This window comes from Lynx rufus, unplaced genomic scaffold (genome assembly GCF_022079265.1).
Source record: "Lynx rufus isolate CCGP_SWC_20201006 ecotype Redwood Valley unplaced genomic scaffold, mLynRuf1.p SCAF_9, whole genome shotgun sequence".
Lineage (NCBI taxonomy): Eukaryota > Metazoa > Chordata > Mammalia > Carnivora > Felidae > Lynx > Lynx rufus.
The window spans coordinates 68,881,710-68,905,351 of record NW_025814897.1 but is presented as its reverse complement, the minus strand read 5'-3'; the positions used below and the strand labels follow the sequence as shown (position 1 = coordinate 68,905,351).

The 23,642-nt window shown below is 46.1% G+C and overlaps 1 protein-coding gene across 1 annotated transcript in view; it reads right to left on the bottom strand.

The window, feature by feature from the left end:
• PARVA (parvin alpha) overlaps positions 1–8,974 on the bottom strand; it is a 169,910-nt gene extending 160,936 nt beyond the window's left edge. Inside the window, exon 1 of the mRNA XM_047071782.1 lies at positions 8,839–8,974. Within this exon, the coding sequence (XP_046927738.1) occupies positions 8,839–8,974 (136 nt within the window). The remainder of the gene's footprint in view (positions 1–8,838) is intronic.
• Between the last annotated feature and the right edge of the window lie 14,668 nt (positions 8,975–23,642).

The window sequence follows — 23,642 nt, the reverse complement described above, 5'->3', positions numbered from 1 at the left end:
ACCAGAATTGCCATCCAAGGTTCGGCAAGTTTGAAGTAACCTGGGGACACCCTCAGTAGGAATCAGATGCCCACTGATGATTTAGGCGGTTAGTTAGCCATTTTGCAGAGAACCTGTTTAGTACCTGGTGCCAGGCAAGGCATGTGGGGTGCAAATGTGAGCAGACCAGACATGACTCCTGCCCTCCCAGAGCTCACAGGGAAAAGAAGAGAAGGGATGAGGTCAGGGCCTAAGCTAGATGATGAGGCCTTCTTGTCCTGAGGGCTCTAGTCCTCAGACAAAACCATCATACGGATTTTCTTAACTGATTTCAGGCCGCAGAACATACTGAAAACTTAACAGAATGCTTATTCCTTTTTTCAAGTATTTTATTTTTTTTCAGCTTTGTTATAATCGGAATTGTTGTAGAGCTTTCCCCAAATGTGTTCTTTTTTCCATGAGAGTAGGATTTTAGATGCTTACAAACGTTTACATGAGGATTTCATCTCTTCTGTGCTAATGGCTAAAACATAATTATGAACTGTGCTTGTTAACCAGACAGAGATATTCCATGAGACACGATTCCTAATATGGAGGTGTCCTTGGGCTGGGGCCCACTTATCCTGGTTCCCATCTCCTCCTCCCGACACAGAGGTGCCTTCATTAGTGGAGGAAAGAAAGAGGTCTTTGTGATGATGTCATTCCCAGACCACCCTACACAGACAATAAAACTGAATTTGAGAGAAGCCTGGTGAAATGAGAGCTCAGAAATCACAGAATGCCAGAACTGCAAGGGCTCTCGGAGGTTATGTAGTCTAACCTGCCGATGTTAGAAATGGGCCAAGAGGAAGAAGCCTGAGATTACACAACCAGTTAGCAGGGGACTATTTTCACCAAGGTAAATACGGGGAAATTCACTGCACGGAAACTCCAATATCGTTAGGCGTTAAATATTATGCGAGGCAGGAGGGCTACAGGAAGGGGGCTCTTGCCATGTGGGGCGACAGGCTCACCCACAGATGGTCGCAGTGCAATGTGGCCAGTGCTACAACAGAGCCACGGACAAGGTGGGGTGGGACCACAGAGGAGGAAGCACCTCGCTCCCTGGGGGAGCTAAGGAAGGCATCAAGCTGAAGGGGAGCTCTGAATTGGGTTTTAATGACTGAATAGAAGTTTGTTGTATAGAGAAAGGAAAAAGGTCATTCCAGAAATTTGGAACAGCATGTAGAGAGGTTAAAACGCGCAAGAACGTGATGTGTCTGGGGAATAAAGGGTGGTTTGGTGTGGCTAAAATGGAGGCTTCCTGAAAGGGAATTGAAGGCAAGACCAGAAGGGGAGACCAAGGAGCAATTGAGAAGGTCCTGAACGCCAGGCTAAGAAGTTTGCCCGGAGGGGATATTATCCTTGCGCTTAAATAAAACGGTATATTGGCAAAAGGATGAAGGGGGGGTTGAATAAAAAAGTACCAGAGGACTAGCAGGGTGGATGTACAACATGTCAGCTGGAAAATAAAAACAGTAAAATTTTATAAAATGAAACAATCTCAAAGGAGACAAAGAGCACTTGTGAGGCCTGACCCGAGGCGGGGAGGGAAGGTCGAATTGGCAGGTCTCCCTCAGAGACGGTTGTGTGTGGAGACAAATGGAGCAGGGCTGGGCCCACCTCTGCCCATGGGCTGTAGCTAGCCTGCATCTATTTCTGTTCAGCCCAACTGCTAAGAACGGCTTTCACATTTTTAAATGACTGAAAACAAACAAGAATATTTTGCGACACATGAAAATTACATGAAATTCAAATTTCAGGGTCCATAACTCAGTTTTATTGGAACATGGCCACATGTGTTCACTCACCTATTATCTACAGTAACAAGGGCAGAGCTGAGGACAGGTGGGGGGCCAGCAAAGTCTTGAATAGCTGTTTGCCCTTTTTTTAAAAAAATTTTTAAATGTCTATTTCTTTCTTAGATCATGAGCAGGGGAGGGGCAGAGAGAGCAAGAGACACAGAATCTGAAGCAGGCTGCAGGGTCTGAGCTGTCAGCGCAGAGCCCGACGCGGGGCTCGAACTCACAGACCGTGAGATCATGACCTGAGCTAAAGTCGGTCGCTCAACTGACTGAGCCACCCAGGTGCCCCACTAATTGCCCTTTAAGAAAAGGTTGTTGACTTCTGAAATATAGGATGACCATGGCCTTAAGCAACTGGTGGGATGGTGGGAGAGGAAAAGCAGATTGAGGCAAGTGGGCAGTGTAGTAATTCCCTCGAGGGCAATGCTGAATTGGAGGAACCTGTGGCATACCCAAGAGACAGTGGAAAGATGTGCCTGGACTACAGGTGAAAGAGCTGGACTTAAATGTGGATTCGGGCATCATCAATGGGCAGATGGTCATTGAAGCCATGGAAGTGAGATAATCCATGGGAGAGAAAAACATAAACACACCCCAAAACAGAGAGCAAAGCCGGCGAAGTCAGAAACCCAGGAAATGCTACTGAGGGGATACACAGACGAGAAAAGTCCGAGAAGGAATCTGAGAAAGACAAGGCAGAGACACAGCAAGCAATTTCAGTGTGAAGGACGGCAAGGGAGAAGATGTTTTAAGGAAAAGAGAGCTAAAAAAGAAATGTCAAGAGCCCAAGTGCAATCAGGACAGAAGAGGAGACCGTGGGTCCTGGAGCCGTCAGCCAGGGAAGCTGAACAGTGGGGACAGGTGAAGACCCGACGGCTTCCAGGACTCCACGCATAACTGCCTTCCTCCGTCCCACTAGCCACTCCCACTCAGTCTCTCTCCACAGGTCCTCAGTGTTCAAAAGCCTCGGGGCTCAGGCCCTGGACCTCTTCTACTCCCTAGCCCAGACACCTCGCCCCTGAACTGGGCTCTCAGAACCAACATGGCCGCTGCGACGTCCAGCGGGCACCTCTACTGACCAGGCACCACGTGCTTTCTCCCCAAACCAGCTCTTCTGGTGGACTTCTCCAGCTCAGTTAAAATCAGTCTTGTCTCTCCAGTTGTTCAAACCCAAGTCCCTGGAGTGCTCTCAATTATCTGCTCGTCTTCCCTCCAACCTTGCAGGAAACCCTACCCACCACATCTTCAAACTACATCCAGGGTTCGGTGTCCACCCCTCCACTCCGGGCGCCACCACCACCCTCCCGGGTCATCAGAGCAGCCTCCTAGCTCGTGTCCCTGCTTTGACCCCCTCAGTCACTTAGCACCAATGATCCTGCTGAAACAGAAGTGCAGTCGTGTTATTCTCTATGCAACACCACCCCCCCCCATACCTTCCTATCTCATTCTGAGTAAAGGCCCAGTCATACAATCGCCCCGAGGGTCCTGCACAACCTGCCCCCACCCTCAGTCTAATCCCTGAGACCTCACTACCTTCCACAACAGTGCTTGCTCTCTCCTCCAGTCACAGTGACCTCCGTGCTGGTTCTCAACACATCACGTCCACTCCTGCCTCAGAGCCTTTGAATTCGCCATTCCCTCTGCCTGCATCGCTCTTTTCCGAGATACACATATGACTCTCTCCCTCACTTCCCGCAAGTCTTTATCAGAATACTCTGTTCGGGGCGACTGGGTGGCTCAGTCGGTTGAACGTCCAACTCTATTTCGGCTCAGGTCATGATCCTAGGGTCATGGGACTGAGATCCCCATCGGGCTTTGTGCTGAGTGTGGAGCCTGCTTAGGATATTCTCTCTCTCTCTCTCTCTCTCTCCCTCCCTCCCTCCCTCCCTCCCTTTGCCCTTCTCCCCAGTTTGTGCTCTCTCTCCCACTTCTGAAATTAAAAAAAAAAAGCAAAACCCTTCTCAGGGAGGTTTTAGCCATCCTATTTAACACCGTCAACCATCATCTCTCATCCCTCAACGCCCTATGTTCTGTTTCCTGCTTTATTTTGCTCTAAAGCCCCTATAACTACTCTAATACAATATACATAATTTACCAATTTATCTTGTTTATTATCAGTCTCCAATGCTAGAATGTAAGCTCCATGAAGGCAGGGATTTTTGTCTGTTTTCTCCCCCCACGACACCCCAGCGCCTAGCATAGTGCCTAGCACACGGTATGCACTCAGTAAATGATTACTGAAAGAGTGAGGATAGTGGGTCAGGAAGTGACTAGGAAGTAAGAAAGAGAAAGTCAGTACAGGCAAGTCTTTCAAGACCTCTGGTTGAGTAGCTTAAGAGGAAATCATCATCAGGAGACTTTCTTTAAATGGGAAAGGCTCAAGCATATTTACAGCATGTTAAGGGGTAGAGTAGCTATGGAAGAGATTGAAGATACAAGGGCAAGGGTATTTAGCTATGCCAAGTCTGGGGGAAGCAGAAATGGATGGTCCTCACAAACAAGGGGACAAGGGATCTCTCTGAAGGGACTGGGGCAGGAAAGGAGCATGAAAGGAGGTGTAGATCTGGGGCAAAGAAGGGAAATTGAACAAGTTCATACCTGGTACACAGTTTTCTATCTCAAGGTCTGAGTTCGAGCTTGAGTGGTGAGGGTTTGAGGAGGCACTTTAGAAAATAAGAATGTATGCTGCTTAGGGGAGAAGAAGAGGACTGCTCAGCAGGGCTGGGGGTCCCCCCCCCATTCCATAAAGCTGTTGCAGACTTTTGGGATTTTCCCCAGTTACACTGGAAGGCCAATGATAACCAAAGGTGTAAGCCCTAGAATTATTATAAAGTTATCAGATTAAAGCCCTTATTGGACACTTTGGGCACTGGACAAAATGCTAAGCTCTAAGGGATAATAAAAAAAATGGGTAAATGATAGGAATAATCATTGCTGCTGACCCAGTTCAGGGCACCTTCAGCTGGCCAATACAATTTAAGATGGTGTCCCTGGAAAGAGCAAGTCTTGAGGACAGAGCTGGAGGAAAAAAGGGGCCCTTTGGCAAAGGACTCTGAAAGGCTAGTCTAAGGACCTACACCAGAGGTCTGTGTATAGCATAAATGAGGACCAGAACCTCAAAAGAGAAGATCCACAGTGAAAAACAAAGCCAGTTAACTACAACTCATGAAAATGGGCCCAGATATTCTAAAATGCTGAAATGTGACATTTTGGAATCGAGAATAGTGGACGTGCAAGGAAAGATCCCTAATTTCCAAAGGGACCAAAGCAGGATTATAAGGGCTTCATAGTGTCATGAGCTCCTTGGCCATCTGCAAAACCCATAGAATCTTCTGCAGTCCATAACGAAAAGACTATCTCAAATTAAAGACTATGTCAAATTGAATTATCGATTTTAATAGCTGTCATTCATTATTCATACCATGCTATGCATGTTACATAATATATCTCCATTTTGTAAAGAAAAACAGACACTTGGAGAGATAAGGAAGTTGTCCTAAGTCATAGCAATAAATAAGGGGCTGGGCCAGAAGTCAAACCCAAAGGTGTCTGGTCCCAAAAATCATGGTTTTAACCTCTATTTTCTCTTTCTGATGTTATTTTTTTCTTACTGAAGACACAGGAGTGATGACTAGTTTTAATGTATTCTTCTGAGATTTACAGTCATTCTTTGATGTATGCAGTAGGCGTTCTTAGGAAAGCATATTTTCATATGAACTTATTGACTCAGCAATCTAACATGTGTTATGTCTTTCCAATCTTTGTGTCCTACAGTGTGACAACAGGTGTCAAGTGAATGAATGGCAGTCCTTGGGCCCAGGAGAATTCAGTGCTCAAGCACCGAGATAATATGTAGATAGACTGATATCAGTGAACTTGAGGAATCATATTGTAGAAAATTGGGAGGGTGGAAATAGAAGAAAGCGGTTTCTGCAAAGCACAGAGCTGAAGGTTTATGCAAGATCCAGAGCAAGATCTAACCTTAGCAGTATCGAAGTGAGGGTTAGCGGGCCCTTAACAGGTACAGCAATGATCACTGAGACCCAGCACGCACACACCAAGAGCAGGTCATTTCAGACCAACCCCACTGCCTTCTTTGAGCTCACAGAACTACCACCTGTGGTGGCAAGCAGCTGGGGCTGGGTGGTGGGCCCCTTAACAAGAAGTGTGTGCTCTTCAACTCACCATTTACATCCCCTGGATTAGTTAATAGGCTGAATCACAGAACCAGGACTTAACAGTTAAGTATAGCCAAAGACACAAATAAGATCTTGCACCTGGTTTCAAAAACCCAATTGAGGCTATCTGAGATAAGAAAGGGGGCGGTTCGGGGCGCCTGGGTGGCGCAGTCGGTTGAGCGTCCGACTTCGGCCAGGTCACGATCTCGCGGTCCGGGAGTTCGAGCCCCGCGTCGGGCTCTGGGCTGATGGCTCAGAGCCTGGAGCCTGTTTCTGATTCTGTGTCTCCCTCTCTCTCTGCCCCTCCCCCGTTCATGCTCTGTCTCTCTCTGTCCCAAAAATAAATAAACGTTGAAAAAAAAAAAATTTAAAAAAAAAAAAAAAGAAAGGGGGTGGTTCAGGAGCAAGAAACGTAACAATGTCTTTGAGTAAGGGTGCGCCTAAGTGGTTCAGTCGGTTGAGCGTCCAACTTCCGCTCAGGTTATGATCTCAAGGTTCATAAGTCTGAGCCCCAGGTTATGATCTCAAGGCTCATGAGTTTGAGCCCCGCATCGGGCTCTGCGCTGACAGCTCGGAGCCTGGAGCCTGCTTCGGATTCTGTGTCTCCCTCTCTCTCTCCGCCCCTCCCCCGCTTACTCTCTCGCTCTCGAAAATAAATAATAAGACACATTAAAAAAAAAAGTCTTTGAGTAAGCCGATAGGAAACTCAGTGAGAGAGAACAGTGTGATGTAGCTGAGAGAATAAGGAAGAACAGCCTTCGCTGCACTGCTGGAACCTGGCGTCTGTACCATAACAAAGGAGGGGACAGCCCTGTTCTAACCTGGACCAGACTACCACACTACTACATGGACTTCTGGGCAGCTCACTTTGAGAGGGTCTGCTAGTGATTTTCATTTTCCCTACTCCCCACTATGATCTCTGCACTGCTCTGTGCCCTGAGGAAGCTGACCCCTACATGTTGCATTGTCCAGATTCCTTGCCTGGTGACGTCCCACCGGGTGCAGCCAATCAGGAGCACCAGCAAGGGAGTCAGGGGCAAGAAGAGAGAACGCACAGAGTATCTCTTGTGCCAACGTCTCCCTGCTCCGTCTCCACATTCCTGACAGTAGCTGTGATTCTGTCCAGTGTCAGACGGCACCCCCTTCTGCAGTTCCAGCTCTCTGTGGGTTCCGGCTTGCTCCCCCTGTCCCTTCAGGTCTAGAGGTGGTAACAGCTTCCACCTGTCGGTTGCTAGCTCCCAAGTTCCTTATCGTCCTTTCTGGGTTCCCTTACCCCTGCCCTCACCTGCGAAAGTAGTCCCTTCACTACAGTATTTTCAAAATCCCGATTGAGTTGACCTTCTGTTTCCAGCAGGGCTCCCAAATGAAACTGAAGGGGTAGGAGGCGAGCAGGCCAAAAAAAAAAAAAAAAAAAAATCGTGCCTAGGAGGACCAACTAGAGGAACAGAGGATGTTTGTGCTGGTGAAGGGAAGGCTCCAGAAAACAGGCTAATCCACTTGAAAGAAGTGAAGGGCTACTATCAGACTCATTCTCCTGGCTCCATGAACAGTACTAGATACAGAGAGACCAACTCTGTATTTTTACCATAAACTTTTCTGAAGAGTGGGCAAAGGTGGGGTGAGCACTCTCAGTAGGCCACAGGCTTCAGAAATTCCGAGTTGTTTAGTCTTGGCAAAGCAGCCCATACCAGGAATACAGTAGGAAAAGCCTAGAAGGGTAGTTTAGGGCTTTCCAAGCCAAGATGTCATGATTTGCTACCGGCTATATACTACTCAGACCGTCGTTTACCAAAATAACCAAATTGGGGGAAAACCATGTTTGCTCACTCCAATGTAGAAAACAGCAGCTTAGTTAAGTGTGATAATTCTCAGCACTGACGTTCTTTTTTTTTACCCCTTCAGACACCTCAGAAACACAGACCTTATTTTACATCTCAGCATCACAGCCCTCAAAAGGATTATTTCCCAAACCGCTAAGCAGTCCATGAAAAACTTTCAACAAGCAACTTCTATCGACACATCTATCACCAGAACTTCTTCAGAACTGTCACCTCATCTTTCAGACCAAAATCTGAGAGGTGAAATCTGCCAATGACACAAAATATTTTACATGCAAATTGTCCTGGGTGGGGGAAGATCACCTCAATCCATGCTGGTGGGGAAAAAGAAAATGTTTTTTTACAAGAGCCCTCAACTCCTGAGTTCACAGAAGGGTCACAGCGCGTGATGCTAAGTGTGTCTAATCCGAGTTTTCTCCTTGACTGCGAGTTCCTCATTTATTACAGGGCCCGACCGCTAGGAAAGCCAGCTTTTCCACTCATTCATTCCACAAACATAGGATGCCGATCACAGCGCCCTGCTGGTCCCTGGGGGCGGACACAGGCTCCGGGGGTCGATGCTGCTTCTAGAGTTCCGTGGGTCCAGGAACCCAGCTGCTCTGAAAGGCCAACGAGGGCAACGAGCGCGAGCGCGGCGCCCAGGAAAGTTTCCGCAGGAACTTGGGGAACGACGGGCGCGGGCCTGCGGGAGGACGCCACCTCCGGCTGGGGGCCCGGCCGCCCCCTCGGGCCACGCGGCGCCCGCCCCCGGCCCAGCGCGGGCGTCGCCGGGTCCCGGGGACGCCCTACCCGGGCACCACCGGGCCCTAGACACCCGGAGCGGGACAGCAGCGACGACCCGCGGGGCGCGCTCGGCCCCGGCCCGCATTTCGGGCAGCGCGCTCCCGCGCCGCCGCGCGCCCCCACCGCGCCGGGCACCCGCGGCGCGCTCCCGCCCGGCCCCGGAGTCCCGGCCCCTCGGCCCGGGCCCTGCAGCGCGCCAGGCCCGGCCGCACTCACCCTCCTTGGCTTTCTTCCTCCGGGCCAGCGTCCCTCCGAGTTTCCCCAAGAAGGAGTCATCTTTCTTCCGGGACGGGGGCGACTTGGGAGTGGGGGACTTGGGGACGGAGGGCGACTTCTGCGGGGACGTAGCCATGGCGGCGGAGCGGGCAGCCGCGCGCGGGCCGGCCGGGACGCGGAGCTGGCGCTGGGCGGGCGCGGCGGGACTGAGGCTGCGGCTTTCCAAACGGAAGCGGAATTATTCCAAGCATTTGAGGCAGCTCACGCTCGCCTTTCCCTTCCCTCTCTCCCTCCCTCGCGCCGCCCTCCGCCCTGGAAGGAGCTGCGCGCTCGGGCCCTTGCCGTTTGGGCCTGTGTCCGCGCCCCTTGGCTGCCCAGAGAAGGGAGGGCGCCCCAAATCTGCCCCTTGCGGGACGGCTGGCCTTGTCTCTGTGTGTGTGTGTTTGTCCTTCCAGCCTGGGAGCGCTCGAACCTAGAGGACACATTGCCCCTGGCATTTGCACCCCTTACAGATCCTGGTACGAATCGGGGGCTCAGTGATTTGTAACGCAAGGCTACCGGTTACTCTGTCCCCCCAGTGTCTTCGCTGGGCTGTTGGGTGAGGAGCTTCCACTCCCCCTGAATTTCTACCTGTACGGTTATTAGGCCCATGTCTTGTGTCCACGAAAGAGTGAGTCAGCTCCGGGAAGAGAGAGTGAACCAAAATGTGTTTAGGTATATCTATGTTCCTGCCCTGATCTATGGCTGTCAACCTCCTCTCGAGACGGAAAAGTTCCAAGTTCATGAGCGCAGCAGGACTGAGGCTTCTTATTTTTTACCAGACACCCGCATCTAAGCAGCTCAAAGGCTTGTACAAAGGAGGATCCCAAACGTTGGTGGAAACACGAATGGGAAGGTCCGACCATGGGCTCCTGTGAAACAGCCCCCTCCCCCAAACTTTTCCTGCCTTAAATGAATGCAACACGATGGCAACCAGACTCCTTTGGGATAACATGGGAGTGGCACAAGCCTCAGTGTTTCAAGGACTCTTGCTGGAAATGATGAAAAGACACATTTTATTGTGCTCACCCACCTGAGGTTTTCATTGGGACTCTCCTGGCTGTCTCTCACGGCCCCCCTCACACAGTCCGTTGGTAACTGTGTTTCTCCAAGTAGCTGCAGCTGGTTGACCCTGGCTGATCACCTGACCCAAAGAGCGCAAATGTTTGGAGAGCAGCCAATCAGATAGTCTCAGTTAAGGATCTGAACTAAGCTAGAGACTGTTGTCAGAAGTTGAGCACTTAGAGATGATCATGAAGACACCATACTAAAAACGTGTCCATTTTTAGCCACATGCTGGTGGATCAGTAGAGAAAAAGCCAAGACAGCAAAGAAGTGGTTTCAAGAAGTCTAATGTGGCCTAATGAAAACCCATGGGGAGCAGTTACCTGGACCTTGAATCTCTTCCCAGTGCCCCCTGTAGTTCCCCAGAGGGCCAGCCCATGCTTCCTCCCTAGGACATGTTCCTAAAGCTTTAAATAACATATCCGCCTTCACATGAGCTAATCAGCAAACTGATAAGCAATCATTCCTGGGAACAGAAATTTAACAAACAAGATGGCCAATAGATTCTCAGCAGAGTTATGTGTTCATTTTATCTCTGTGTAAGAGCCAAAATGTTACCTCTTGGAAAACTATACTTTTGCTGATGCCTCTTACCTAACAAAATGCAGAGAAGTCATGATGACTGCTAAAATTTTCACCCGGGAACAAGGAAAGATTACAACACCCTCCCAATGCCAACCACCACCCTGATCAATCTTAAGATGTGGAGAAGACAAAAGTAGATTCAGTTTCACATCATTACTAATTCTTGTTCAGGATATTGGGTGGATAAAAACATCTCCAATCTGATCTCCAGCCCTGGGAACTCTTGTTAGGGAATCATGAGACACACAGCTCAATAGCTATGTGATTGTGGGCAACTTTACTCCCTTATCTGAGTCTCCATTTCTTCATCTACAAAAAGAAATGGTAGAACAGAATTGTGGTTCCCAAAGCTGATTGTGCAACACAATCCTTTGGGGAGTTTGTAATAAACACTGACTAGCCCCATCTCTAGAATTTCTGATTCAGTACATCTGAGGGGAAACCAAGGAATAGGTCTTTTTTTAGAGTTTATTTATTTATTTTGAGAGAAAGAGAGAGAGCAGAAGCATGAGCAGGGGAGGGGCAGAGAGAGAGAGAGAGAGAGAGAGAGAATCCCACATAGGCTCCATGCTGCAACACATCCATAAACTGTGGGATCATGACCTGAGCAGAAACCAAGAGTCGGATGCTTGACCAACAGAGCCACCCAGGCACCCTAAGGAATAGGTATTTTAAGTAGGGATTACATCAGGTGACTTGATGGAGCTGATCTGTGCACTGATATTTGGGCACCTAGAACCCCTTCCAGCCCTCACATCCTGCGGTTCTCTTTTCCTCACCAAGCGCTGGGCTCAGGTCCTATGGCATGATCAAAATTATACACGGAAACCTCTTAAATTTTGCTCATGCATGCTTTTGAATACACGAGTCTTTCTGGCCTTTTTTTGCATACCAACTTTGAAAGCAGCTTGAGCAAGACTAAAAAGAAGAACAAAGTCTTGATTGTTGAAAGCTGGCTCCCAGAAAATACCAGCAAAACAAGCTGTATAGAAGACAAAGATTGAATTTATTGTACACCACGGTAAGGAGAGGCCTGCCGTGGCAGAGTCTTGTAGCATCTTGGACTGGGGAGGACAAAGTGGGGGATATTTATAAGGTTTGGGAATCTGGTTTAAGACAAGTCTTTCAATGAGATGGTGCTTGTTTAATTTTGGCTAGGGATCATACTAGTTTCAGAGTGGTGGATAAAAGGCAAGTCTTCTAAAGAGTGTTGGAGTGGGGCACCTGGGTGGCTCAGTCAGTTACACAACCTACTCTTGATTTTGGCTCAGGTCAATATCTCGAAGTCTGTGAAGTCCAGCCCTTCATCAAGCCCCCCACGTTGGGCTCCAAGGTGACAGTGCAGAGCCTGCTTGGGATTCTCTCTCTCCCTCTCTCTCTGCCCCTCCTTTTCTCTCTCTGTCTCTCTCAAATAATAAATACACTGTAAAAAAAAAAGAGTCTTGTAGAGTTAAAGACTTTTCAATGCTATTGAAAAGCTTAAGGGTTTTATATTCAGTTCAGTAAGGTTTTGGGAAAAGTTCTTAAAAAGCACAATAAAGTTATTTGTAATGAGTATCTTTCTATGAAATATATTTTTGGAATAGTTATGTTGATAAAGACAGTGAAATGGTGAAGTCCCATTAATATAAACAGTAACCTGTATGGGTGTGAATGGTTTCCAGGGTCTCAATATTTTGCCGATGTTGTTTTCAAACCTATCTGCCTCTAAGAAAATTATCAATCTCTCTTTTAAGAGCGATTCCCATTGGGAAATTAACAGTGAATTATAAATCAGTGCCCCTCCTTGTTGGGATGAGCGCTGGGTGTTGTATGTAAGCAATGAACCATGGGAATCCACTCCCAAAACTAAGGTAATACTGTACACACTGCATGTTAGCCAATTTGCCAATAAATTATATTAAAAAATAATCATAAAAAATAAAAAAATCCAGACTTTAAAAAATAACTAGCTACATAAATAAACAAACAAATAAATCAGTGCCCTTCGAAGTATATTCTGAAAACCAGTACTAATCCACAAACTGCTATTGAGTCCCAATGACATAAATACAGAAATTGAAAGCGTTTAGACATTTTTATAGAATTTTAGCAATGCAATTTTATATCAGTTTAATATAATAATAAAAACTGGAAGCTTGTATTTGAACTACCTTTTCATTGTACTTTTCTGGTATTTCTTTTTTATTGCATTTGCCAAACAAACTGGTCTAGGGTGGATTGGTCCTTCACAACAGATCCTTTGGAAAGCACTGTTCTAAACGCTCCATTTTTAGAGTTCATATGCTCTCTTTTAATATTTTGCCTCTATGGTCCTTATGGATATGAATTGATCTAGTTTTCGCTCGGAAGATTAAATGAGTTAATGCACGGAAAAGCATCGCACACAAGGTCTGGCACTGAAGTAGACTGAATTTAAATCCTGCTTAATCAAGGACACGCATCTCATGCTGTTCTTTGATAGGACACATAGAAGAACCTGTACCAGCTCCCTCCGAAGCAAATCGGTATCTATAATCATGGCCCCACTGAGGAGCTGCCCCTCTCATGCTTCATCACTGGTCTCATCTTACCCAAGGGTTGATGATAAGGACAGCTCCTAAATGAAATGTGTGTTGCTGTGAGACTCTGCTGATTCTCTAGGTCAGTCTCTCCTTGAAATCTGGACCTAGACATACTGCCCTAGGAGAGAACAGACCCGTATTCCCGCCCTGGCTCAGTATTTGGGTGACCCTGGACCAATTGCCACCCTTTCTGTCCTTCCATTTCCAGCGTCAGGAAAGTAAAGGCAGTACCTACTAAAGCTGAACATCCCACATACCTGATGACGATCAGCAATTCTAATCTATTCTATATTCTATATTCTAATTCTAATCTAGATTATACCCAAGAGGAATGAGTACATTGGTGCACTCTGATACATCTTCTAGAAAGTTCATGGCAGTACCCTTCAAATGCCCATTAAGAGTTGAATCCATAACTGAATTGTGAGAGTCACACAGTGGAACATTACACAACAAGGAGAATGAACCATTTACAAGGAGCAACAGAAATGTAGCTCACAATATTGAGGGGAAAAAATTAGACGCAAGTAGAGAATATACTCTACCAGTCTATTCATAGAAAGTTCAAAAATAGGCAAAACTAATCTCTGATGTTAGAAGTCGGGATAATGATGAGCCTTGAGAGGGGTTGTGACTAGAACCGGGCAGGGTGGGTGGGAAGGCGTGATGGAGGCTACTGGACTGGTAATGTTCTTTTTCATGATCTGGGTACTGGTTACGTGAGTGTGCTCACTTTGAAAACTCATGGTGTGTACACTTAATAATTTCAACAATTTTCTGTATGTATATGGTACTTCAACATAAAATGAAGCCATAGGACTGCATCCCCTTTAGGGTCCCTTTTATCTCCATGGTCTCCTTCTCCAATTCCCTGGGTAACCCACATCGCTCACAAATCCATAGGACTCAAACTAGGTCACTTCTGTCTCCAGACCTTTCCTTAGGAGATCATTTTTGTAGCTAAGCATGTTCTACCCTCAGCCCCCCAGGATTGTTCTTGTCCTGGCCCTTACATCTTCCCTCAGCAATTCCAACAGGCAGGGCCTTGTAATTTACAAGGAAGGAGCAGGTAGTGGGGAAGGCTTGGGGTTCCGATCGCCATTCCGCAGGCAAGTATCCATGCCATCTTGTGCAAGTGATTTAACTTCTCTGTGTCTCAGGTTTATTATCTCATCGTAAATTCATAAATGGTATCATTATCTCTATTTTACGGGTGAATAACTTGAAACTCGGAGAGTTTAAATAACTTCCTTCAGATCATATAGCCAATAACTGAGAGACAGATACTATAGCCCTTAGAATCTGTTCTCCCAAATATCTACACACAATTTTCAGCTAAGATATGTTCCCTCAGAATAAAGATTATATATTTAGCTAGGTGCATTCACATGACTAAACTTTACCCAATGGGATGTAACCAAACATGTTGTGTAACACCTTCCAGGAATCCTCCTAACAAAGAGATGGGACAAGAGTATTCAGTTTCTCATATCATCAGACTACGTAACAGGCCACGCCTCCCGCTGAGAACAACTGAAAAAGTTAAACGAAGTGAGAAATAAATCTTGAGAGTGTTGGAAAGCTAACAAAACTCACAGGGCCACAATCTCAGAAAAAAAGGAACCCCAAGAGGTGAGCCCATCACTTGGGACTGCTTTCCCCCAGGGCACCTGCCAATTTCAGAAGAAGCAGCTGAGAAGCTAGGAGGTTGAGCAGGGCAGGTGCCAAACCTCACGAGGATAAGCAGACAGATGTTCAGGGGCCCCCAAGCCAGGGGCCCCCAGGAACCTTCCCATCCCACCTTGCTAAAAGACTGCCTTCTAGTAAACAAAGAGAAAACAAAGACATTTAAACTAAAAAGCACAACTGGGAAAAATGGTTAACAGCAGATCCAAACAGAACTAACGTGCATGACAGAAAGACAATCATTCTAGTTGGAAACTTGGTGACACAGGGAGGCAGAAAGAACAAATAAAAGGGTAAACACATGGGTAAATTCAAAAGGATATTAACTAAATAAAATAACAATCATGTTGTCTTATAGGGTTTAAGAATATAGAAATCAAATTAAAATACACAAAAGCCAAAGGATTTCAATTGGGTAGTGAGTAAATGGAGTTATTGTTCTAAGGTCCAGGCACCCTCTGGGAAGAAGTAAAGGTAACCATTTACATTGGACTTTGATAAATCAAGGAATCATGTTGTAGCCTCTAGGGTAACCATTAAAGAATAGTAAAACAGTAACTATAACTAGTAAGATAATGGAGAGAAAATTGCAGTCTGTGTGTGCCATTCAGAAAGATCTCATAAATTGTGTTTATAATTTATATGTCATATTTAAGCAACTTGTCTTTTTTTTTTTTTGAGAGAGAGAGAGAGAGAGGGAGGGAGAGTGTGAGCAGGGGAGGGACAGAGACAGGGAGACACAGAATCCAAAGCAGGCTCCAGGCTCTGAGCTGTCAGCACAGAGCCCTACACAGGGCTCAAACCCACAAACCGTGAGATCATGACCTGAGCTGAAGTCGGATGCTCAACTGACTGAGCCACCCAGGCGCCCCAAAGCAACTTGTCTTTTGCATTCTGTTTTCTTTTTATTTTGTTGTGTTACTTTTTTTGTTGTATAGGTTAAAAGCCCAGGACGTAGGGGAAAACCAAGCGTCTCAAATTAAGGTAAAAGTCAAACTGGAGGAAGTTTTCACTGGGGAAACTTTTACATTTCCCAAATGTGAATACCATCTGTTATGGGTTGAACAGTGTCCCCTAAATATATATTGAAATCCTATCCCCAGAACCTCAAAATGTGACCTTACTTGGCAATAGAGTCATTGCAGATGGACTTAGTTACGTTAAAATAGGATGTCAGGCAAATTGGACTAGGATAGGCTCCCAATCGAGTAAAACCAGTGTCCTTAAAAGAGGAAGGTTTGAGCACCGACGTGCACAGAGGAAAGATGGCTTGAAGACACACAGGAGAGAGACAGCCACTGGAATTATGCTGCCGTAAGCCACGGGGTGCTTGGGGAGGCTTAGGAGGAAGCATTGCAGGGGCACGCCTTCATTTGGGACTTGTACCCTCCACAACTGTGAGAGAACACATTTCTGTTGTTTTCAGCCATCCAGCTCGTGGTCCGTTGTGGATGGCCTACAAAATTAATATACCATCCGAGGGACAAAATGGGAGGCCCCTGCAGATCATGAAGAGGGTTCTACAAAGGGTCTGGATCTTAATCAATCATCAGAGGTTGTTTGACCACATCAAAGCATTGTGGGCTGGGTGGGGCGAGGGTGGGGGTTGCTCTGGGTAAAGAGAAGCCAGCCAGAGCTTCCTGGGGACTTCTTTGATCACTGAAAGCAAAGTGTGCTCTTGGGATGAAAAGAATGTGTGAGATAAAATGGCTCTGGAGTGGGACTGTTAAGTGAGACCTCTTAAGTGAGAGTCCCTCTTGGGAACCCTGGGGTATTAGCAGTGGCCTTTGAAGGCCAGGCTGCCGCGAGCGAGCACGTCCTTCAAGAGTCCTGCCTGCCTGGAGTAAGGCAGCAGATGATAGGGTGGGGGTGGGGCATGAGGAAAAGCGTCAGGGCAGGGAAAGCTGGAAGACCTCAGCCTTGGTTTGCGACATGGGGGACTGAGGGTGGGGTGTTGTCGAGGATCACACAGGACGATGCCGTTCAGATGGCCTCTGACCCAGCCGTGGTGGAACGTGTCCCAAGATCTTTGAGGCGGGCAGCCCGCTTACCTACCCTTTAAGAGTCTAATAACGAACTGTAGACATTTAAGGGGGATCCCTCGCCTCAGCATGACAGCTCAGTGCCAACTACGTGTACAGAGGGAACTCTAAAATTCGTGGCTCTTATCTGAGTGGTCTAACAAAGGAACGGAGAACACTCCGGAAGAAGAAGAGCAGGGGCAAAGCTTTTAAGGATAGCGAGAAGCAGTCATCAGACACTTCAGACCCAGTCAGGCAAGAATACCTGGCATCCCAGTGATTCTATTTATGTAATGGAATCTGTGCCTGTGTCACAGGCCACGATATTACTCCCATGGTCTCCCCTACCCTTTCCCAGGCCAGTGTCATTGGAGGAGCGAGGTCTTCTTTGTCACGGTTATAATCCACCTGCCTCCCACACCTGCCTCCTGATTCTGTGGCCTGGAGGAACGAGAGTCTGCACGTCCATCTTTACTAGGGAAGCTATTAAGGCTACTTATATGTTAATGTTTCCTTTTAGGGAGGAAGGTAAGCAATATTACATCTAACCATGAGCTGGAACCCAGTCACCATGGCCAGATGGTGTCTTCAGGGCGTACTTTGAGAACCTTGGCCAAATTCATCAGCAGAGGCCAGCTCAGAGACAGAGAGTCCCAACAGGGAGGTGGCAATGCTCTGAGAAGTGCCGTCCCTGGCCTGGTCCAGGAACTGCCCATTCTTACCTGTTCTGCTGAGATTTGAGGTATCATTTTCTGTTTCTGCTGTTGGGATTAGAACGGTTCAAGATTCACCATGGCCATTCCAATTACAAAGTCATAGTCTGGCCATTCCCGTTTTAAAATTGGTACCTAGGCAGAGCAGACTGACTCTTGCAAGGAACCTGGGAGGGAGGGAGGAAGGGAGGAAGGGAAGGAGGGTCAGCTCCATTTCACAGATGAAGACACCGAGGCACAATCAAACTGTCCAGTGAGCAGTGGTGGAACTAGAAATTGGGCCCTGAATTAGTGACTTTTAACTCAGATTACTGTGTTTAGAATGATCATACTTGTTGGGGTTTTTCCTGAGCTATTGATCTGTTTTCAAATCCCACACTTACGGTGTTGAGGCTGCTACACACAAACACACAGGCATTTCCCCCACATTCTTTTGTTTTTGGTGGGTTTTTTTTTTTTTTTTTTTTGGCATACCCTGTTTTGTTCCAAGTTGATATTTAAGTTCCAGTTAGTTAACATATATGGCAACATTGGTTTCAGGTGTAGAATTTAGTGGCTCATCACATATGCAACACCCAATGCTCATGACAAGTGCCCTCCTTAATTAATACCCATCAACTATTTAGCCCATCCCTCACCCACCTCCCTCCATCACCCCTCAGTTTGTTCTCTATCACTAAGGGTCTCTTATGGTTTGCTTCCCTCTCTCTTTTTTCCCCCTTCTCCTATGTTCATCTGTTTTGTTTCTCAAATTCCACAGAGAAGCGAATTCATATGCTATTTGTCTTTCTCTGACTTATTTCACTTAGCATAATATATACTCTAGCTCCATTCACATTGTTGCAAATGGGAAGATTTCATAGTTTTTGATGGCTGAGTAATATTTCATTGTATGTATGTATATAACATCTTTATCCATTCATCAGTTGATGGACGTTTAGGCTCTTTCCATAATTTGGCTACTGTTGATAGCGCTGCTATAAACATTGGGGTGCATGTACCCCTTTGAGTCAGCATTTTTGTATCCTTTGGATAAGTACCTAGTAGTGCAACTGCTGGGTCACAGGGTAGTTCTATTTTTAACTTTTTGAGAAACCTCCATACCGTTTTCCAGAGCGGCTGCACCAGTTTGCATTCCCACCAACAGTGCAAGAGGGTTCCCGTTTCTCCACATCCTCTAGTCTCCTGATTTGTTCATTTTGGCCACTCCGCCTGGCGTGAGGTGGTATCTCAGTGTGGTTCTGGTTTGCGTTTCCTTGATGATGAGTGACGTTCAGCATCTTTTCATGTGTCTATTAGCCCTCTGGATGTCTTCTTTGGAAAAATGTCTATTTGTGTCTTCTGGTCATTTTTTTTTTTTTTTACTGGATTAGTTGTCAGGTGTTGAGTTTGAGAAGTTCTTTACAGATTTTGGATATTAACCCTTTAGCGAACATATCATTTGCAAATATCTTCTCCCATTCCACATGACGCCTTTTAGTTTTGTTGATTGTTTCTTTTGCTGTGTAGCAGTTGTTTTGTTTTGTTTTGTTTTAATCTCAATGAGGTCTCAATAGTTCATTCTTGCTTTTGTTGCCCTTTCCTCCAGAGATGTGTCTAGTGAGAAGTTGCTGTGGCCAAGGTCAAAGAGATTGCTGCCGGTATTTGCCTCTAGGATTTTGATGGCTTCCTGTCTCACATTTAGATCTTTTAAATTTATAAATTTATTTTTGTGTGTGGTGTAAGAAAGTGATCTAGTTTCATTCTTCTGCATGTTGCTGTCCAGTGTTCCCAGCACTATCTGTTGAAGAGACTGTCTTTTTTCCATTGGATATTCTTTCCTGCTTTGTCGAAGATTATTTGGCCATACGTTTGTGGGTCCATTTCTGGGTTCTCTATTCTGTTCCATTGATCTATGTGTCTGTTTTTGTGCCAGTACCATACTGTCTTGATGACCACAGGTTTGTTATACCTTGAAGTCCAGAATTGTGATGCCTCCAGCTTTGCTTTGCTTTTTCAAGATTGCTTTGGCTATTTGGGGCTTTTGCGGTTCCCTAACACTTTTAGAATTGTTTGTTCTAGCTCTGTGAAAAACTGCTGGTAGTGTTTTGATAGGGATTGCACTGAATGTGTACATTGCTTTGGGTAGTATAGACATTTAACAATATTTGCTCTTCTAATCCATGAGCACGAAATGTTTTCGCATTTGTGTGTGTGTCTTCTTCAATTTCTTTCATAAGTGTTCTATAGTTTTCAAAGTACAGATATTTTACCTCTTTGGTTAGTTTTATTCCTGGGTATCTTATGGTTTTTGGTGCAATTGTAAATGAGATCGATTCCTCAATTTCTCTTCCTGCTGCTTCATTATTGGTACATAGACATGAGACAGATTTTTCTGTACATTGATTTTGTACCCTGAAACTTTTCTCAATTCATGTATCAGTCCTAGTAATTTTCTGGTGGAGTCTTTTTGGGTTTTCTACATAGAGTATCATGCCATCTGCAAACAGCGAAAGGTTGACCTCTTTCCTGCTGATTTGGATGCTTTTGTTTCTCTTTATTTGATCATTGAAGCTAGGACTTCCACTGCTAGGTGAAATAACAATGGTGAAAGTGGACATCCTTGTCTTATTCTGATCATAGAGGAAAAGCTCTCAGTTTTTCCCCATTAAGGATGATATTGGCTGTGGGTTTTTCATAGATGGCCTTTATGATGTTGAGGTATGCTCCATCTATCCTCTCTTGAGGGTTTTTATTAAGAATGGATGCTGTATTTTGTCAATTGCTTTTTCTGCATCTATCAAGAGGATCATATGGTTCTTATCCTGTCTTCTATTAATGTGGTGTATCACATTGATTTGTGAATATCGAACCCCTCAAGCCCAAGAGTAAATCTCACTTGATGGCGGTGAATAATTCTAATGTACTGTTGGATTCAATTTGCTAGTATCTTGTTGAGGATTTTTGCATCCATGTTCACCAGGGATATTGGACTGTAATTCTCCTTTTCAGTGGAGTCTTTTTCTGGTTTTGGAATCAAGGTAATGTTGGCCTCGTAGAACAAGTTTGGAAACTTTCCTTCCATTTCTATTTTTTGGAATAGTTTGGGAAGAACGGGTATCAACTCTTCTTTAAATGTCTGGTAGAATTGCCCTGGGAAGCCATGTGGCCCTGGACTTTGCTGGGAGATTTTTGATTACTGATTCAATTTCTTTGCTGGTTATGGGCCTGTTCAAATTTTCTATTTCTTTCTTTCTTTTTTTTTTTTTTTTTTATTTTTGGGACAGAGAGAGACAGAGCATGAACGGGGGAGGGGCAGAGAGAGAGGGAGACACAGAATCGGAAACAGGCTCCAGGCTCTGAGCCATCAGCCCAGAGCCTGACGCGGGGCTCGAACTCACGGACCGTGAGATCGTGACCTGGCTGAAGTCGGACGCTTAACCGACTGCGCCACCCAGGCGCCCCCAAATTTTCTATTTCTTGAGGCCCCTGGGTGGTTCAGTCAGTTAAGCGTCTGACTTCGGCTTAGGTCATGATCTCACAGTTCCTGAGCTTGAGCCCTATGTCAGGCTGTCGCCTATCAGCACAGAGCCTGCTTTGGATCCTCTGCCCCCCTCTGACTCTGCCCACCCCCCACTTGCACTCTTTTTCTGTCTCTCTCAAAATAAATAAACTTAAAAATCCCTGCGTTAAAAAAATTTTTTTTTCTATTTCTTCTTGTTTCAGTTTTGGTAGTTGTACGTTTCTAGGAATGCGTCCATTTCCTCCAGATTGCCCAGTTTCTTGGCATATAATTTTTCATAATATTCTAATTGTACTTCTGCGGTATTGGTTGTGATCTCTCCTCCTACATTTGTGATTCTATTTATTTGGGTCCTTTCTCTTTCCTTTTTGATAAGTCTGGCTAGGGGGTTATCAATTCTGTTAATTCAGAGAACCAGCTTCTGGTTTCATTGATCTGTCCTACTGTTCTATTTCCTTCTATGTAATTTATTCCTGCTCTCATCTTTATTACTTCCCTTCTTCTGGCTCCAGGCTTTAGTTGCCGTTCCTTTTCTATCTCTTTTAGGTAGAAAGTGAGGCTGTGTATTTGAGACTTTTCTTGCTCCCCACCACCTCTGCATGGTCTCTCCAAGGGTCTGCAAAAACCAGCTTACTCCCAGTTGGTCTCCAAGACACTCCCTCCATGCACGCCTTCTCCCATCCCTCCATCCCTGTGCTCTTGCTTCCCTACCCTTGGGAGCTGAGATTTGATTAGGTAGTGCCATGCTTCTCAATTTGGGGCACAAAAGTGCCCTGCAGGTCCATGGCAGTGTGTCCCAGGTACTTGACCTCCTAGTGTAAACAAGATGCATCTTCCTAGAGTGTCATGTTTACTCAAAGATTTTTGTGAGGGGTGGTGGAGGTTAGATAACCACTCTAGATCATTGTTTTCATGTTAGAGTATATATAGATGCAGTACAGAAGGAAACACAGGCACTTTAAAGGGACAGCTTTGGCATCCGTTCCCTTATTTCCCCTGATCAGGGCAGGGCAGTGAGGTGCTGGGGGACTATGGCAACGGGAACTGATTTAGGAAAGCAAGGGAAGGAACAGGTAAACAGAAGACACAGGTCTGGGTGGGGACACAGGGTAAGGCTGTATAGCCTGGCGGTCGAGGGCCCAGGTTCCGGAGGCTGACATCTGGATCTAGCCCCAGTTCCACTACTTTGTACCTGGAATAGCAGGTAAGCTGAGCCTCTGTGTCTCAGTCTTATCTTAAAAATGGGGTATAAGGATTTTGCTTTCAAGATCAAATGAAACAATACATTTATAGAGCTTATTACGGCACCTGGCAGGTGACACGAGCTGAATTCACAGTATCCAGTACCCTGATCAGAGTCGGAGGGGCTCCTCAGGGGATCCCTGACAACATTGGTTGTGCTTGTCGTTTTTGCAGAAACAAGCTGCGAGAGGGAGTGAGTGTGAAACTACCACACATGCCCCAAAGGCTGAGGGATGGTGAGTTGCAGCTAATAGGCCAGCTAATGGCTGAGAGTCCGTGACTCTGAGAGCCAGAGGAGGGCAGATGAGCCCCAGCATGGGCACAAAGAAAACTTGCAAAGTGCCATCAAAAGTGGCTAGCCTTCCTTGGGGCTTTCCCTGCCGCCACAATGTTAGCGCTTGCAAAACAGGGGCTCTTATTTGCAGTTATGTTTACTTTTTGTTGATTTTAGATGGGAACAAATGGATCGTTGCAAATATTCCAACAGCAGACAAAAGCTTTCAAACAAAGGGGGAACTCCGTGTGAAATGCTGGGGACTGACCACTTGGTTAACCTGATGTGGCAATTCTGAGGCATTATGCTCTCACGTATCAGGAACGCTTGCATGCACTGGGATTAAGAACAGAAACAAACAAGCCCGGTCCTCAAAGTGTGCATTGACGAAAGAGGCCAGTTCAGGGCAGATGGGAGCATTTCTGCAGAGGAACTGAAATATAAAACCAGGCCATGCCAGGTAAGAAGGTGAGAGGAATGAGGAGGTAAACCAGGACTGGCTCCACCTTTCTGCCTCCCCATCCCTCAGGGTAACTTTCTTTGTTGAAAGAATACACCCTAGGCAAAACTTCTTCACTCCTCTTCCCAATCAAGTCCAATGTGCTAGTCAGGTAAGTCCTTCCAGGTGCCCCGGTGGGAATAAAGCATCCAACTGTTAATTCACAGACTCCCACACGAAATCAAAGCTTTGCCCCGCTCCTTTCACTGGAAAGGAAGACATGAAATGGACACTGCCCTTGGAGGTGCCAGACCAAGCCCACATGAAAATGTTTTGATTCCTTCAACAGGAAACCATTTATTTTTGGTTCATTTCAGTATTTATAGCAGTGCCCATGTAACGCATTTCAGCCCACATGAATAGTTCCCAATTGTCAGAGCAAATTAATCTTTTACAAGCTACTCAGCAGTGAGGTTAGAAGATAAACAGTAGGCGAAACAGTACACGCTTCCCTGTACGTGAACCTTCCTATTACAATAAATTACATTTGAGCTCACCACATCCAATGACTGCGACTCTCTCTGTTCGTGTGGCAGCCCCAGCTGCCCCCTGCCACCTCTGCCCTGCTGAGGTAGTTCTCTGATCAGCCACCTGGCTGGGACATGCTGCCATTT